We start from the raw sequence: 19,705 nt of genomic DNA on the forward strand, positions 1-19,705 counted from the left end.
GGTACTATATCTGCGACAGGCGCAAAGCCTTCTGCGCATGCTGATGCAGTGGTTACTGTAAAATTCTTTCTGGTCTCTTCATATTTTTATTTGCTGTTAAATTAAAAATACCACTTAAAGAAAATTCAAACGCGGGAATGAAATCTTGGCGTTTATTATTTCATTTAAAATTCAAAATTGTAATGATGATTTTGCCGCCCTTTACATATTTCATTTTCTACATGTCTGACTAACTAACTTGATAGAATACCGGGATAACTAACTGATGAACTGGAACACGGGGAAACAGACCTTTAAACCGGGACATGTCCCGGTGTAAATATCATTGCATGGGTTTTGGCATATTAAGTTATTAAATAAAAAATAAATAAAATAAATCTGTCAGTCCTGTGTTTGATCCGCACGCGGTCGAATTTTTTTCAAATACCTTTTAAATATATTTAATTGTTTAATATGAAAAAAAAAGGTAAAAACTACCTACATATAAACAATATAAAACACCAATAGAAAAAATAAAATAAATTTTCAATAAATGGCGCTAAATGCTTAGAGACATTGGTAGCAAACAGTATATATAGATGCGTTTTTCTTTCGTTTTGTTCGCATTGTTTTCGCTGAGACGTACATATGTAACAAATCTTACACAGACACAGAATAGCGATATTTATTTATTAAATATATATATATATATATATATATATATATATATATATATATATATATATATATATATATATATATATATATATATATATATATGATAATATTAAATATTTAATAAATAAATTGAAATGTATGTATGTAGATATTATTGAAATATCTACATATATAAGCCTTTCCGTAGTACCTCATTATAATTGTATTCTTCTAGAACAACCTACCTCTCCTTCCATTCCAGCTTCGGGATTTGCTGCTACCACAAAACCAGTCCATTTTCAGATTGATAAGAAAAATCTTTTTGTAATGATGATTAATAATATTTTACTTAAGATAAAATAAAGCAAACATGTCATTTGATAATTTAATAAAAGTTTCATTTTACAAACGTACAAGTGTGGTATTGTAATGAAACGTGAATACAACATCTCATTATATAAGTTTTTCACCGCGGACTGGTGGATGTTATCCACATATTTTTCATACGACATGTCATTTCATATAACAATAGGATAATTCTTAATTTCATCTAAAACAGCGCTGCAATAGTAAATATCATGAACAAGAAACTCGTGCTTTTCGAAAACTATTCTTGTAGATTCCTACACTATGACACACCCTTCCTGTCCAGTTCCCATCTCCCTTATATTTTCAAAATATTCCAGTTTTCTCGATTTGCTGTGTTTTAAAAGTTTGGCATGTTAATTAGTACAATCAAAAACACATATAAGATTTAGATCAACGTCCATCCTTCAGCTTCATTGATTCATTTTTGTAAATATTCCAAGTATAAAAGGAATAGCTTTGCTTAAATTGTATCACTTATAAAATTATTATTTAAAAGATAACGTTAGTAGAAACAATTTAAACAAAATAAAAAGTTTCCTTAATAGAAATAACAGTTGATTCAATAGTACTGTGATATTTATTATCTAAAGACAATTTTTATTGGTTTGTAAATTTCTATTTAGAACCACAAATTTGGTTTAAAAACTCAGGATCCTTTACTCAGACGGTAGAGTATAATACTTTATGAAATGTTCCATTTGTGATCACGTGAAATACGATATATTGTTTCAATATACTTTGATGGCTTTAGTATTGTATCGTTTTGGCTGAGAGTGAATTATAATGTGCCGTTTCAAGATGCAGTTGGAAGCAAAGTATTTTGAACAGATCTCACATTGGAACGGTTTTTCACCAGTGTGACTCCTCATATGCCTTAATAACTTCCCCTTTTCGACGAAAGAATTTAAACATACGCTACATTTGTGCGGTTTCTCCCCAGTGTGAGTATAAGCCATGTGGCTCGTCAATGAAGAGTTGGACACAAACGATTTCAAACATACGTTACACGTGTATGGTTTTTCCCCAGTGTGAATTTTTACATGTCTCAACAGTTTACTTTTCGCCACGAATGATTTAAAACAGACATTACATTTGTGTGGTTTTTCTCCGTTGTGAGTGTACACCATGTGGCTCGTCATCAGGGTGATTGTTTTGAACGAGTTTGAACAGAAGTTACACTTGTGTGACTTTTCCCCGGTGTGAATCCCCGCATGTCTCAACAGTTTGCTCTTTTCTACGAAAGCTTTAGAACACACGTCACACTTGTGCGGCTTTTGCTCGGTGTGAATCCTTATGTGCATCACCAATGTGCGTTTATGTACGAACGATTTCCAACACAGATCACACTCATATCGTTTTTCTTTGACAATGTTTCTCCTCTTGAGGCTTTCATTGGCCGTACCCAATTGCTGTGGTGGATTTTGAGCGTGCGGTCTCATCAAATTGACTGTGGTCTCATCCTCCCAGTTTAAGTCGTCCAGTATGACTTCTTCCGTTTTGATCCTCGACTGTTCTTCATCGGTGGGTGGATGATTTTTGTTCTGTGATGATTTTGTATGGAGTTCATCCTCACAAGTTAGGTCGAATGTAACAATTTTTTCGCTTTGGATCTTCAAACACTCTGCTTTTTTCAGCCTCTGTGTAACATCAGATCTAATACAAATGTTTTTAAAAATTGTCAAAATTTCCAGATTGGATTCACAAGACAAGCATGTTCTATCAGGAACTCCATCGATTTGTTCTACCTGCAAGAGGAAAACTAATTGTAATAATTAGATCAATTATGCGTAAATATACATACATATGCACATACCTGTAATTGACAGCAGGACCAAATTCGTTGCTCCAGTGAGCGAGGATTGTCATGGATGGAAGTAGACGAAAGTTCAGATATATGGCTGAGACAAAGTCTACATTCCATCGCGTTGTATGTGCAATAGGCTGTAGCAATCCGATCAGTAGCCCAGTAGAAATCTCCAATGCCAAACGTCAAAACAAAACATGCTTACGATATGTATATGATGTTTCGACTATTGTCGTCGCATTCTTTCTTACGTATGCCGATAAGCGAATAAAAAGAGATGCAGAACTAAAAGAACCCTTCGACATTTGAGTTGTTCCTCTGGTATCATCTGTCGAACTCTTCTAACACTAATTATGTAGATAGAGTTGCGTATTCTAGAGAGCGATTGATCTATACGTATATGTTTAGACAATACGCTGTAAAAAATAATAAACGACGGTTTGATCAGACAATTTGTACTAATTCAATTTATTGGTTACATCGTAAAATAGGCATTACCATAGTTTCTCGCATTAAAACAAACGTCAAACGTTCTAATCTATGTATATGTTAGACTATACACTAAATATACCCCACACTAAAATATATCATTTACATATGTATGATAGCCAACATTTTTATCAGTTTACCTACGTTCTGCTATTTTGGTGCTCAAAGTTGCGAGTTTAATTGTGTCCATGATTGTGAGAATGGTCAGGAAAAAAAAATTTAAAGTCAATTTTATTGTTTACCGAAACGGTCAAAAAAAAGTATCCACTTTCAAATTATGGTAAATGCAGGTAAACTCTTTTTGGGGGGCTGGGGATTTGTTCAAAGCGCTTTTATTTTATGAATATGATCTTTTGCTTTTATTTAACCCGTTGGGTGCTGACGACTCGCCTGTCGTGATCACAAAATTTCCGTATCCGCGCGACCATAGATGTAGAATAACCTAGATAAGCCATTACGTACACTTTTGGTCGGAGATGTTGTCGCCACCAACTGAGGGGTGCGGGGGGTTTAACTAGCGGGGAAGTGGTGAAAAAAAAGGAAGGAACGCATAAAACGCAGTGGTCAGCAACCAGTTTATGTACATATGTACATGCACTGAAGTTTTATTTTATTTATAACTTTATTTTATTGGACACTCCGCGTGACAGTAAACCAAACTAATAAAGCCATATTAAGAAAAAAATATTTAGCTATACACACTATATTAAACTACAAATGTATGTTACTATAATAAAACCATCATTAACTATTACAATATTTAAACATTAGTAACTTCCACAAGGATCAATTTTAAAGCTGAACACTTTAATATTTAGTTGATTATTTGTAGTTTTAAACTTAATGTCGATTTCTGAATTTCCTTCAGTGCCAACAAGATATACGCGTGCATTTAAAGACATCTGTGGCAGAGGTTGTCGACCGCTGTCCCGTCACTGCATATAACACTACATACATCGCGCCGATATTTCATTATATGTTAAAATACTACTATAATTGAAGACATTATATATTAATTCTTAATTATGATATGTGATGCCATCCGCCTTTTTATGTTTTCTTGAGTAATTATAACACAATTTCACTGAATACATTGGCATTTTCGAAAAATATCAATCGACCTTCCGAATTAGAAGCTAACTAGCTACTGAGAGAGTGTGCATGCACTGTACTTTTTTTTGTGTGTGCATGCACCAACAGGGTGATCGGCTTAGAGCGTCAGGGCGTATCTATGTATTCTATATCTATGCGCGCGACCCACCGAGGGCGTTTTGTCCCTTTCCAACAGAAAGGTACAAAAAAAATACGTACTTGCTGTAGTAACGCGAAAAGCATTCCATTTTTTCGCCTAAAGGTCCGTATACACTTGTGGCGGCTCGCTTATACGACATGGTCGAGTTTGGTTGCCTTCCTGCGAGTGGGGACCAACCCGGCTGGGTTCGGAGAGCCGCTACTCACTCTGTCTTCAGCTGTCATATAATAAACACGTGCATTAACATGCCAGTCGTCTCATTCGTTCATCCTCCATACTGGTGACCCCCGACATCGAGTCACGCAGCCTCGATCAATTTCAACATGCCGCTCATCCCTGCCTCGCCGAGCCAGGCTACCTGCTACCAGCTACCCGCCGCGCCCCCATCGCCATCAACACAGCACGCCGCGGCCCGCGGGTGACAATAAACGAGCAGACACGGCTACCTACCTACCTACCTACCTACCTATCGACTGGAGTCCAGCCACAACGTCGATGACAGGTGCTTTAAAAAAATGGGGGAGCGAATGAGACGACGATCTTGACAGCTGGATGTGGAGTCATGCGCGATCCACTACACATAGAACGGTCATCCAGCACCACAAGATTCATCACACACCACCTCAGCACCATCATCATCACCATCATCATCATCATCATCAAGGCCCCGTCCGTCCCCACGAGCGTCGTCACGCCGAGACGGGCGGTAGCGCTACAACACCTCCACGAGCCACAACGACTCACAGTCCAGCTCGGAGTATCATCAACTACATCGATGCCCCTGCCGCCCCCGCCGCCCCACCAACCGACATCAGCCTCGGAAGAGCGGCGCCGCCGCAGCATCGCATCGGCGCGACCATCGGACCAGCCACCGTCCTGCTCGCGACGTCACCGCCCTCGAATCTACCGACCATTCAGGGCGGTACACCTATGTACACAGCGGATGACCCACGTCAACATTTTTTTTCTCCCCACTCAATAATTTTTTTTTCTCTTTGTGTAACAATAATTTTTTTCTTTTGTAAAATTTGTTTCTTTGTAATTTTGGTATCGCTGATGCTGGGGGGGGAGTGATGTGGCGGCTCGCTTATACGACATGGTCGAGTTTGGTTGCCTTCCTGCGAGTGGGGACCAACCCGGCTGGGTTCGGAGAGCCGCTACTCACTCTGTCTTCAGCTGTCATATAATAAACACGTGCATTAACATGCCAGTCGTCTCATTCGTTCATCCTCCATACACTCTATTTAAAATTTTATATAATGTTATTTACTGTTTTTTTTACATTATTCAAAAAATATAGATTTTTTTGTGATTATATTTTTATACAAAAAGCTTAGTAAATATTACTCGCCAAATTGATGCTAATTGTAAATGTAAGTGAATATACTAAAATGACTAATGGGTGATCCAAATATGATGCTATCACTTTATATGTAAAAATGTCAATTTTTTTTCGATTTACCTGCGTACACAATATGGTGAGTCGATTCCTGGAAAACATCATATAATACCTTTTAGCAATTGTGGACTTTTACGTTACCTTTTCTAAATAAGGGAAAAACCACAAGTTTCTTTTTTACGGGATATCATAGGAAAAGTACATTCAGTCTTAAGGTCTGACCGCACTATACGGCCGTCGACTGCTAAGGCAAAGTTGATACAAAGGCAACTCTGTCGCGTGACGCGTAGTGCGTTATATCTCATACAATTTCATACAAACAATATTTGGCCGCACGCTGCCGTTCGTGTCGCAGACGCATAGTGCGGTTAGACCTTTATACAAATCGAGATTTGTATAAAGGTAGTATATCGATAGATATTATTTAGAGCAAATTAATTTTTAAAATATGCATTTTTAAGGTGGACACTTTTTTTTGACCGCTACTGTAATATCGTTTATATTGTTTTAGTAGTCGGTGGTCACCAATTTAGTACGCGGGACAGGTGTGTTGACTGTGTCCCGGTCTAAGAAAACACCAGTTGTGTTTGTAAGAGGATCGTTTATTTTTGTTCAATTGTTACAAAGGTTATTGTATGTACGAAGAGGTTGAGGTTCGGAGAAGTGAGCTGGTTGAACTCCAGAGGTTCACTCTGGTGTTGGGAGCTGGTGCGTCGCTTTATATACGTTCTGGCTTGAAGCGTGCCGTGTGCAGATGCTTTGTCTTCGTTTCCAAGACACGTGTTGACCTGTTTTCGGGGCGCGTGCTTTATAGCTATGGGGTCAGCGCCAGGACGTCGTTCATTTGAGAATGCAATCGTGTGCCACGTGTAAACGCGTGCCACGTGTAAATTTCTTTCAGGACATGTGTTGCGGTTGCCTGATGACATCACTGTTGGGTTTCGTTCGTTTTACGATCGAGCGATGAACTCTTTCTTCTGGAATGGTCAAAGGGGACGTTGCCCTTGAGTTATGTATGTTTGTACAGGATCGATGATGAGATCACTAGTTTTGATTCGTACTTTTGACTAAATTCAAAAGTGAAATTGTCACAACATTTATAACGACATGGTGACATTTCATTTGACATGGTGACATCCTGTTTTTCCACTAAACAGTGGAAACACTGGATTCCCACAGCATAGAAAATCGATTAAAATTCAGTATCTAACTAAAACAGATGTTTTATATCGGAATTGTGTCGATTTGTTGATATAAAAGACGACTTAAAATAATAGTTTGGCTAAAATTTAGTGTTTACAGACCGGAACAGTTGGCTGCCGTGCGCGGCGAATTTGAAAGTATATTTAGGAGTGGTGGTGGTGGGAGTCTTCATAAGCCTTTGGGCTTTCAGCAGGTTTGGTGGAGTGTGTATTCCTCCTCATCATGGCTGCCTGTGCAGGTAACTATCATTTACTGGGTGCTTTTTCACCTCCATTTTTATTGTATGTATTGTACAATACTTGTGTGTAATCGTCGAACATTTGTATGACGTACCTAACAGGTACCTAAGAACTTTGTTTCGGTCGCGAACACCTTCTCTTTTTTTATTCATTCTTATTTTCAAACTTTTTGACTGACTCCCCTTAAAAAAGCGCTCTCCAGCTTTTAGGCCACAACTAAATTTTCGTTTTCATACACTTTACGTCGGTAGATAATCTAAGTCAATTTATTGTCACCTAGACAAATCCGAAATATTTAATGGGAACAATTACAAGTTCCCAAATCAGTGGCATCATTCCAGCTTTTCCCAGGGAGGGGGGGGGGCAACATTTTTGACCAGTAAGAAATGACTTTCTATGGGGGGGGGGGTGTATTATATTAAAAAAATCATATTTTTATTTATATTTTTATCAATAAAATTTATAGTGAAATAATATTAAAAAGTCTATTAAGAGATTTGGGCATAAACGCATATTTATAAAGTACAAACTAATCTCCTGAAAATACATTGAACTTTTTCTTAAACTAAAAAATATAAAATTAGCATTAAATAAATGTCGAAAACTATAATGTTATTATTATTTATAATATCATTTTATTTACAATACCTATTATATATTATAACACATTACAATAATGGATAACGCGTCTAGATTTTATTGACGCAAATAAATTAATAACTTTGTCGATGTCGATTTATTTTTATTCTGCCTATTGGCATCCTATTACTAGCAAATAGTATTTTAATTCAAATTCATAATAATACTGATGCGTAGGGGTGGGTGGAGGATCCAAGTAAAAGGCCAAAGTCGTTTCACAGCATTTATTGATGATTAAGGAGATACACACACTGGCAGTGCTCAGTCCAGAATGTCTTGATATCGCCTAAGTATCGCCTTATAAGGGATAGGTCTCTCAGGACATCTTCAACGTCTAATTTACTTGCCTATTGTTATGGTCACGTCCTAGATGTCCCACGCTACCGTTGTGGATTCTGAGAACTCTACCGGAACGCAACCGAGTATCGCTATCGCCGCTAAGTGCAATCATTGTTTAGCCGACAGCACATAGTCTAGAGATAATCCTTGAAACCAATTATAACGGTAACACGGTCTCTGGGATGTTACCCGGCCTAATCCGATTGCAACTAACCGGCGGCTCTTTTTAGTATACGTAACAATACACTAAACAATGCGGATAGTCCCGTTCAAATATAAGGGGAGGCTGCCCACCCCAGCCCCTCCCCCAAATGATACCCCTGTCCCAAATGCAATTACATCGAAATATCTAATATAATGGATATTTTTTAATCCAAACATATGAACAGTTCTATTCCAGATGCTCTGCTAAAAGCAATGATTGAGTCGGCCTGAAGAATTTAGGACCTACCGAGCCAGTATCCATATTTAATGGATCGCTGAATAAAACTATGTTGAAGGTCACCAAGTTGAGAAAGTCTCATTAAAATATTCTGTAAATATTTTCAATTCCTGTGCAAAATTTTCAAATTTACTTCTCTTAACAAGATTTAAAATGAACTTAATTGTTTTATTTTTGCAGATTTTTATTCGAAGGACGCCAGTCGGATAGCGCTACATATATTTTAAATCATTTATTGTTGAGGTTATGTTCACGATCGCATTGCAAATGGCCACTGGAATGGAGAGCTTCTTCCAAGATGGCGGTCGTAAATTTGGCGGGAAAAACTGGTGATGGAAGCAATTTTATCATATCCATTATAATTTTGGTGTCAGGTAAGGTTGTGTATCTAGCTTTTCCACTTTGGTACTCACCTGAAAAAACTTCTATTCCAATTGAATATCGTCTTCATCGTGTAGGCTGTTCTCTGCATCTTGTTCATCTTCGCTTCCGTCGATGATTCCGTTTCGGTTTTGTCTTCTTGTTCATATTCTACAATGAAAATAGACGCTTTACTCACTCATATTATACTTCATGTTGAAATAAAGTAATTTGATCTTATAAAGACCAGCCACACAATGGCAGGGGAGGATTAATCGGCAAAAATCTGACAATCCCGTGTACAAATGTGTTAAATCATCCATACCTGATTGACACCTAATGAAAAATTATGGGATAAGAATTAATTTGTCATTAGGTATCACCTTGCAACTATGATACGCCTGACCCATTTCTATAACGCTGACGCTGAAATTAATCAAAATTTTACCGTCTTTCACAATTTAATATATTTATATATATACAGATATATATATTTAATTTCAAACTTCGCTACACCTTCAACACAACAGAAAGTGTGTGACCATTTCACCAAGGAAAGTGAAAGTGGAAAATTGATTAAATATACTTTTCCAATCGTATTAATTGTGTTTCTTTCAAATACTAACTTCGAGTCTACTTTTTGATTTTATATAATAAGGCTCTGGGTCTAATGAAAGTAGCACCCTTTCACTTCGCCCCCATTAAAAGGCTGCGCTTAAATTAAATTTGCCAAAATATTCAAATGCAGAATTTTTTGTGAATGGCATTTATTATCATATTATTTCTCCTGTGAACTTCCAATTAAATTTAAATTCTTCTGTATCGGTTCGAAATAAATTTCACTATGAGGTATATCGGTAATTTAATCTATTAATACAATAAATAGCTTCGCTTCTTTGTCTTAGAATGACGTGGAGAACTTTTCCTCCACATAGGCAAATATCTCTCATATTTCAACTTTAGCGAGATGAGTGTCGTTCTTTCCAACCGATTCGATGTCGAACTTCTCGGTGTTCAATAATGACATTATTGCACATCTCAAAGATGGCCAGTCATTGAATTTTGAATCTTTAAGCATTTAATGTAATGTTTTTATATTGTTCACGTTATTTTTTCAATAGCTAAACCTCTTGGTGACATAAATAAAGTCACATCAAAAATGGCCTTTTACTTCGCCACCTCGCATTGAGTTTGTAACTGCAAGAATTTGTTTAAACTTCCTCTAAGAACTGACTCTTAAAGACACTTGGCACTGCCGAGTAAACCAATGGTGATGTAAATGGATTCTTCATTCCATTAAAATATTCAAACCGATAAAACTTAATCTCTTAATTCAATTTGGGGTACCACCACTTGTTTAGGATGAATACGTTTTTTCAGTAGGTTTCTACATCAGTAGGAGTCTATATCTTCAGATCTTCAAGCAGGATATAGCCTGCTTCTATTTGCAGAATGCCATGATTGTCTTGGAAGAATTTCTTTATGCGACTCACTGCCAAAATCTACACAATTTGTCACAATTCGCGTCAAAAATTAGACCATTCAGTGGTTAATCTCAAATTGACCATATTCGCCTTTTTGTTACCTTTAACTTCTGGTCAAGGCTCTCCGTTTGCCGATCCGGGTTAAATAACTCAGAATGAACGTCAAAATATGATTCGAATGCTATTAAATCTACAAACAATTTTTTTACTAACGAACTTTTCGGTGGTGACATATATTTTTTGAGAGACAATTTTTGGTAATTAAATACTAAGGGGACTCCATTATAATATCGATGCTTTTATTTTTAGAAATTTTCAAAGCATCTTCAATGTCTTATATTTTCGGAAATTTTCAATTTCTCGATGAAATCATAACATAACCTGATTAAATTTTCCAATAGTTGTATTTTTATCGTTCTTCTGATTCTAATGCTAATAAATCTACAAACAAATTTTTTATTAACGAACTTTTCGGTGGTGAAATATATTTTTGAGACAATTTTTGGTAATTACATATTAAGGCGACTCCATTATAATATCGATGCTTTTATTGTGATTTTTCGCACAATAGTTAGTGGTTTAAAACTAAATAAGTGAGTAGCTAAAGCTTACAGCTTGATGTCTAAGCTTGACTTCCAGGCTAAATTACATGGAAAATTCATATAATATATTAATGTATGAAATACATATTATTATAGTGCATACATTTTGGAGCACAGAAAGAACCATTCGACATTTGTGTATGCAGGCAAATGCGAAACGGTTTGATCCGAAGAAAAGACAACATCTTAAAATGCTCATTTTGTTCTTATACTATATACATATGTAAGTCGATTCACTCGATACTACTTCTCGTTATTTGATCAAAATGTTGAAGATTGAAAGCTTGGAAATGTAATCTAATATGTGCACCCCCGTGCAACTTTAAGGCCGCGGACGTTGGTGACTGCTTAATCTAATCTGGTTCTTCGCCAACGGGCCGTTGATCAGCCGCCGAATGCAGCCGCCGGGGTGTGCTGAAGATCTTCAGGAGATGAGAATCACGACTCTCTTTCATAGTTGCTTTTATACCGAGGACAGGTTGGCTGTAATCTCCCGGGCCCGGTGTTTCAGGTGAGAGCTCTAGTGGTCCATCTCGGTGCCCTGCAATGTTAATCTTAACTTTTTTGACAGAAACGAGTGCCTCATTATAATTATAATTATGTAAACTTCACTAATAATGCATGATGATTTAAAAGAAAAGTGTTAGCTAGTTAGATGGTTGTTTAGTCTTCGCACAGTGCTTCAAAATATATACATACATCACCGCCCTTTGAAAAATTGAATCTTTTTATCTGCACGGTTGTTATATATTCTCTACAATAGAGTAGAGAATTAAATGCTTTAAAGCGTTTGAGACCGTATTTTCTAACCGTTTTACATTCATTTTATTTATGACAAAAGAATTGGTGCTCCGTCACTTATTTATTTTTATACCTTTTTGCCCTTATAGGACAGGAGGTTATGTTGTGACCGTAACCCGGCCTATGGAAACTCGTTGTAGATAACAGAGGAAATTTATTTTCTTCAGTACACACGTTTATTGTCAGTACAGAAAATTCACGGGGAAGTGGGCTAGTTGCCTGCTTCAGGGGAAAGCCTGACTGAACTGCCGTCTGTGGCTGCTGTACTGGTTTATATATGGGCACGGTGATGTCATCTTGTTCTCGGGGATTCTTCCGGGCTCAAGGGTATCCTTTGTGTGGCTGTGCCTTAAGGTTGCTTGATGGGTATTCATCTGGAGCGAATCGAATCGCCTTTATCGGTGGTCTGAATATGGGTGAGGTGATGTCATCTCGTTCTCGAAGATTTTTCCAGGCTCAAGGGTATCCTTTGTGTGGTCGCGTGCCTTGTGTTTTATGGGGTAATAGGATTTATGCTATTTCGGTTGTTCCCTTGAACTCAAGGTTTGTTTATCTGGAGCGAATAGATGATTGCTTTGGCTTTGCTGAAAGCTCGTACAAGCTGTATTGTATTCCTACACCCTGGAGTTCATCTTAGTCAATCAGCTACAAGTAATCGAAGTTGTTTTTATAAGGCGATAACTTAATAAACGCGAGCTTGGTAGGTTCACCGGTGACCCTATTTGTTTTGCCGATTGGTGTTATATTATTTTGAGCGTTGGGTAGTTGCTAGGTATACTTAATGTCGCTGGAACTCATTGAAGTTTTTGGATTGTTCCTTACAGGCAGTCGTATTGCGTAGATGAGGGACTTGTGTACTAATTTTGACGCCACAGTGTTGAAATAATCTGCGCTATAGGCGTGTCGGGTTCGTCTGTTTAGTTTTTTACATTATCTGGATGATTTATAACATTATTAATTATAACGATTATGCTATAACGCTTATTGTTATGATTAAAGATAACTCAGATAAAGCTCTATTTCTAATAGGACTTTCTTCCACAAAATTTTTAGAAACAGTAGTATTACTGTCTTTTATTGACGGTTAGATTATTTTCACTCACTTAGAGTTCTCCATTGTTTCTAATGCCACAGATCGGGTATTTTTTCTTAATCATGAATTATCTTTTCTGATTCAACATCTGTTTTTAACTTACTTGCCTTGGGAATAGAATACAATTTTTCTTTTGTCATTGGTATTTGATTTTTAAATGGTTTTTAATGTTGGTGAATTTCGTTACTTACACGACTACGGTAATTAATAATAATATTTATATTATACTCCGATATTTTTATTAGACTCCGATAATAATATTTATATTAAAATAATAGTTATTAATAAAAGTGAAAATATAGTAAAAAATATGGTAAAGAGAGCAGTGAGAAATATAGCAAAAAATATAGTGGAGAATATAGTAAAAAATAAAGTAAAAAATGTAGATATAAAATATAGAGAAGAGAATAACAGAATCGGTAAATATAATTATCACAAAAAAGAGAAGGTAAGAAAAATATAAAGAAAAAATTAGAATTAATTGCTTATTCATTGAAAAAATATTTATAGAATCTTTTTTAAATCGTCCAAAGTCTTTATGTGCAGTATCTTCGAAGTGGAGTTTTTTCTTAAAAGTATGTTTAAATTACTTACATTACTTACTTAGCATAGGTATGTTTGAATTACTTACTTAGCAAATTAATTATTCAAAGTAATTCAAACATAAAACTATGTTTGAATTACTTACTTAGCATAGGATTTTGTTTTGGTTAAAAGTTGTTTATTGGCAATGGTTAATTGATCTTTTATGTAGATTTTGGTATTATCAACACCAACACCTATATCGTTAACCGTAAGATTCTTGTGTTTTCGGGTAGTCGCAACAAAGTTTTCTTTAATATATCTGTTGATGAAGCTCACTCAAGTAGTTTATCCGAAGTGTGGGTGGTTACTCTTGTGATATAATTAATTTGTGATTTTGGAATATTACAATTTACAGTTTTGGAGATCGAGTCAAAAATATTGAAGACGTTTTCATTATTTTTACAAGGGATTCCTTTTATTTCCACATTGTTGAGCCTTAATCTCTGTTCATTGCTTGCGATTTTATTTTGTAGTACATCAACAAGATTCTGAAGTGACTCAATGTCTTTCACTTTATCCTCTATTGCATTTATCCTATTTTCAGCCTCAATAATCTTTGAACTGTTAAATTCACATGTTGCTTTGAGGTCGCAAATATCAGTTTTTATCGTTTTTATGTCTTCTGCATATGTTTTTATTCTTATCGTGATAATATTGACATGAGGTCTTTTATTTGTTTTTCTTCATCTAGATTACTACCGCTATAAGCATCTATACTATGTGAGATTTCTTATATTCCATATTATAGTGTCCAGAGCAATACAAATAGCTTTTGTTTCTTGTATTACAACACCGTTAAGTAAGTATTATAATTATTCTTGACACATTTTTACTGTGATAGACCTGCGAGTATGTACTACTGGTTTCTCGACATGGGCTAGTTGTGTTTCCACAGGGATTGCACTGATTCTTTACTATACTATATGGGGCTTGCTTTCTCGTTCTGATAGAAGTCTACACGGCTCCGGTATTTGAATCGTTGCTGATGTTTAAGGATTAGTATCCACCTAGGACCTTTAGGACCTTTCTCAATGTCTTAAATTTTCCAAATGGCATTTATGTTAATTAGAATGGTGCACATAAAAAAAAGTTTATGGCATTTATGTAAACAAGTTTTGAGAAGTCTCAAAGTAAAAACACTTGTTTTTACAAATTATTTCATCTGGTGCCAAATGATATTTCTGTTCTTCTAGACATGAACACGCACTACGGATTCAATTCATCCCCCCAAGATTTTAAATTAGCCAAATCATTTTCACATTAGACCGCCAACTCATGAGGCTTTTTCCTTGTTAAGCGCCATAATTGGTGAGTTGTATCTAGGATCTGTATGGTCTCACTTCGTGTCTCCTGGCACGTTCCCGGATCACCTCTCTTTCTGTTTGCATTATCAGGTCCTTGTGGATCTGTATTGGTGATGATTCTTAGAAAATTGGTTTTATCCCCTTGTAGGAAGTTTTTTGAATATTGGATGTCTTACTTGCACCCCCACAGTTGTATGCATTACGTCCATACTGGTTTCATAATGACCTGTTATATGTATGAACACAAAAAACTGCAAGTGGTATTTGTAAACTTGGGTTTTACTATAGAGCATGTGATGCACCAGAATATAGTTATCATTTTTCATTTTGCTAGAAAGACGAGGTACTCCAATGGGACCAACTTCCACGTCTCTCTCGCCAGATGGAACTGGGTTACTTCGAGTGGAAATAACCGTTTAAAGTATGTTCAGTTCGTGTGTTTCTAAATCTGTCTCGAACAAATTCATCAGTATGGAATATATGTATATATATTCTTTATCGGAATCATTTCCGCCCCAAAGATAACGTGAGCTAATGCATCCCCATCATTTATACCTCCTCTAACCTCCCCATTGTGATTTATTTAAATACACTGAGTAAACATCTGGCTAATGTTTATAAATATTACCTAAAAACCTTCTTTCACGTGTACAGTTTCTGTCGGACAAATCAGCCTCGTGCATTGTTTCAATATGCAATGTCAATTTTGACAATCTTTTCTTTTTCAATATGCTTTCCATTTTAGTGCATATGTATATAATTGACAAGCTTCCACATTATAAAATGATATCTTTGAAAATTCTTACAGTTAGTTGATTTGTCCTCTTGCAAAGCTGTGTTTTGTATACCAAAGCCACTTCCATATTTGCTGATGACGTTGAAGGGATTATTCATAGAAATAGCTTTGAAAAAACGCTACTTATATGCAAACGCAGCATTATTATCATCAGTCATGAAGTAATACGGTGAGTCTAATCCGCCGAGGTCTCCTTTAAACGCTTGAATACAATTCTTGAAGTGCATTCTTCATCTGTCTGGCCCTCGGTGATAAGAATAGTCAAAGAAACGGCATCAACACCGACGTGTAGTGTCTTGGTGTGTCAAAAGATGCCGTACCGTATACACAAATACAATATCATTGCCGTATGGCAGATTGTGAGCTCTTCTCATCAACGGAGTTTTAAGTACCATAGCAAAAGGCTTAAAATAGTGAACCCATTTTCTGAGTACACTCCTTGTTTATCTTATACCTTAATTTAAGATGCACCAATGACTTTGCTTTTACCAAAATTCACTGTGCAATTTTAATACCAAGGCTCGATAGTTCTTATGATAGAAAAAATATGTTTTAGACATATTTTTTCTATCAACGAGCATATTTAATATGTGTAATATTGAAAATATGTTGTGCCGAAGAGAGTTTAGAACATTAGAAAAGTTTTTTATTTTTATATTTTGTTACTTCGAAGGTAATCCAATATTCCAAGTTCTTCAGTGTTTGGGTTTGGGTGAAAATTCTCTTTCATAGCTGGTAGGAGTGATTTCTTCTGCTTGCTGTTTACGCAGCACGCAACACTAACTACCATACAACTACAATAGATGCCACAAAAAACACTACGATAGATTCTGTGTTGTGAAGTCTCTTAAACTTGCCACTGGTGACATCTTTGCTACTGACTCCTGCATTTTTCATTGCTAACAATGAGAAATTACATACAATATGTATACACCAATACATTTTGGTCTTGCTCGTTACATTGGTGACAGTTTGAAATGACAGTTTTTCACTAATAAATCAATTTAAAATAATACAAAATTAAATTAAATTATTAATACAAAATTGGACACAACACAATTGTTTAGATTTCAGATTCTTTGTATGCAACACTTTTTGCTTTTTGCAACATTTTGGCTGTAATTACTATTGTAATGAACGGATTTACGCGCGTCTTTATGCAGAGGGCGTTATACGTCGTTATTCTTCCAAGAGTCGAGTTATGTAGAAACGTGGACTAACCTTGGGATAGTTATATAAATAAGTATATAGTCGGGGAGGTTCCTGACTGCAAGTCGTCTGCGTTGATAACAGCTTCCTGGCTCCGGAAGCTGGCACTGCGGTCGCCTTCTCGTTGAAGCACCGCTGGTCGGGTCACAGCAGCGGGAGGGGGGGAGGCAGGAGACAAACTCCGTACTGCCTCGTGTCGACACAAGATGGCGATCTCTGGGCGTCTCTGAAGACGCTCGGCGGAGATGCTGGAGGTAGGTCCTTCCCGGATGGCGGCTGGCTGTAGAGAGAGCGCGTCTCGATACTTCTCGAGAGGGGTGTATTGTTGGCGCGGTAAAGTAACTGGTGCCAACCTAAAGATTACTGCCGCTACCAACTGAAGGGACACTCGGGAGAACGCAGCGTTACACTATCCATTTGACATCCTTGCGCTTTTTTGACTCTTTTTTTGTGGGCTTGCTTTCTTTTGGATGATGCCCTGGGTCCTTAGTCGACTGAGTTTTTTTATTCATTGTCCTACAACTGGGCTATTTCTAATCCCAAAAGAATTGAATCTCAATTCCTATGAATTTTTACTATTTTACTACTATTGTCATGGGGATATGAACATTTCTGTTCTCCCCAATAAAGTTAAAGCCATGGGACACATCTGTTCCTTTATTTATGGCTTCTATGAAGCCACCTTTTGGCGCTGACGTGTTGTTTTCATCATTCCTTCTAATCAACAAAAACTGTATAGGCATTTAAACTATTATATGATTCAAGTTTTGATTAGGATTTAATTAAAATTAAAGTTTTTTGCAGTTCTTTTTTCAAATGTTTTGTGGGCTGGCAAATGTAGGGCTCAACGTAGCATTGCTCTACATTGCTCAAGACTATTTGGAGCTGCTATACATAATGTTCAATACTCATTGGTGAATTTTTCCATCTTACCTTATAATTGCCGTCTACAAATAAAATTTGTATTTTTTTAGATTTATGGCAACTGAAGATGTCTACATAATGATGCAAATTCTTATCTGGTTCCGGAAATAGGAATATGTTACTTTCCAAACTGCTTTGATGGAATTGACAGCAAGTACATACATACAGATAAGATCAGTCTGTCAACTCTAACGCTCCTACATTGATCAAATTTTACCTTTTTTGTATCAGTTTTTATATTTATTCTGTAATAATCTGTAACATATTGTTTTTTTTTATTATTGTAATTGTTTTGTAATTACTTACCATATAAAATATATGAACTATAAGAAAAGCTTTTCAAGTTATTCATTGTTTGTGCCCCTACCATGGAAATGATCGAATATCAAATAAACTCTTTAGTTGGCGAATAGCTCGCATGTAAGTCTTAGTTCTATTACATTACAAACACTTGATTGATCTTTAAAAAGCTATATATTTAGATAAAAATGGTAAGGGTAAGTTTTTCGTTTGGGGAACTGAGATGGGTTTAGACTAGGACTGCTATACGCCCCGGTAGACTGGGACAGTCGCGGCTTAAATCTCAAATGTCACTGTAAATGTTTAGTCTTAGTAACTCACGAGTTAATAGTATGTAAACGGAATTTCAGATTTGGTTATTGATGCTGAAATCGTGAGTTTTGCACCTTTTAACAAACGTGTCCCGATCGTCTTCTCGACCAATTATGACAGCCCTAGTTTAAAAGCAATGTCCGACTTGCATTGTAGAATATGTAAATGACGGAAAAGCCTACACCGTGAACCAAAATGCAGTATTTAACGCCACATAAGGGTCGGTTGGGTATCTTTCAGACATGACAACCCAGGTTTTGTATGGTGGAGTGGCGAGAAGACAGCCATTGAGAGCTGACGTATCTGAGTAGTCTCCACTCTCTCTTTCTCTCTCCTCAGCACCGTTATTAGGCGTAAGGAGGTTTCAGGACTGGGCTGGTGCTGCACCAGCATCTGCAACGGTACCATCAGTTGCATCTAGATGAGGTGGGAGTAGCCCATAGCTGTATGGGAAAAGCGGGTTTCAAATGTCACTTTGACAGTTGTCGTGTCGTGCGCATATTGGCCGTAACTCTGCAAGAATCGGCTATGATAAAAGGTGAACAGTGCGAGGAGAAATTACTCAAAAAAGAAATCCTTGCACAGCTGAAATCAAACGTAAGGAACGACATCTGTATATCCATTAATTAAATCGGGACTCGCGGAGTCAATCATAACCTTTCCCATTTACAAAGACCTAAGATCTAGCCTGGTGAAGTGCAATCTGAGAGGGCAATACAATAGCCGGCTTTACACAGTCGTTCTATCGCGTGTGAAACAGCTAATCGTGTGCGAAAGATTGCGCGTGTAAAGATCTTGGAAGGGAAAGGGATATACCGTGCGATGAGCTCAACAGTACTGCGCGCAATCGCGTGGTCGACGTTGTCCTTACACAAAAAAATTCTTTCGGGCACGCTTTTGTTACAAGATGGCGGACTTACGCACGTGGAGTAAAGAATTAAGGTCTGTTCATACCTATCCAGCACGACCCATATCCTGTTGGTGTCATGCAAGTGCGGATAGTATTCTTTGGTACATTATATGGACGTATTCATACTCCATTCGCGCATGCACATTTACGCATTCATGCGCGTCCATATACATAGAATAGCCCCCTTTACACAGTCGTTCTATCGCGCGTGAAA

General features: G+C 36.8%; 4 protein-coding genes across 5 annotated transcripts in view; all 4 read right to left on the reverse strand.

Annotated features, from left to right (window-relative positions):
• Window positions 1-19,705, reverse strand: part of LOC143913579 (uncharacterized) — a 346,453-nt gene that overhangs the window by 76,258 nt on the left and 250,490 nt on the right. Inside the window, exon 2 of the mRNA XM_077433459.1 lies at window positions 4,800-5,790. Within this exon, the coding sequence (XP_077289585.1) occupies window positions 5,058-5,393 (336 nt within the window). The 5' untranslated portion in view covers window positions 5,394-5,790 and the 3' untranslated portion in view covers window positions 4,800-5,057. The remainder of the gene's footprint in view (window positions 1-4,799; window positions 5,791-19,705) is intronic.
• Window positions 1-19,705, reverse strand: part of LOC143913483 (uncharacterized) — a 115,223-nt gene that overhangs the window by 47,538 nt on the left and 47,980 nt on the right. The gene's annotated exons all lie outside the window — the stretch shown is intronic.
• The window catches only part of LOC143913567 (uncharacterized), a 781,442-nt gene that overhangs the window by 46,607 nt on the left and 715,130 nt on the right, over window positions 1-19,705 (reverse strand). The window lies entirely within an intron of this gene.
• On the reverse strand, window positions 1,009-4,447 carry LOC143912718 (uncharacterized). The gene is made up of 2 exons (XM_077432028.1): window positions 2,819-4,447; window positions 1,009-2,750 (listed from the first exon to the last, which is right to left on the reverse strand). The coding sequence occupies exons 1-2, from the start codon at window positions 2,924-2,926 to the stop codon at window positions 1,734-1,736; spliced, it is 1,125 nt and encodes a 374-aa protein (XP_077288154.1). The 5' UTR covers window positions 2,927-4,447; the 3' UTR covers window positions 1,009-1,733.

This window comes from Arctopsyche grandis, chromosome 6 (genome assembly GCF_051622035.1).
Source record: "Arctopsyche grandis isolate Sample6627 chromosome 6, ASM5162203v2, whole genome shotgun sequence".
Classification (NCBI taxonomy): Eukaryota; Metazoa; Arthropoda; class Insecta; order Trichoptera; family Hydropsychidae; genus Arctopsyche; species Arctopsyche grandis.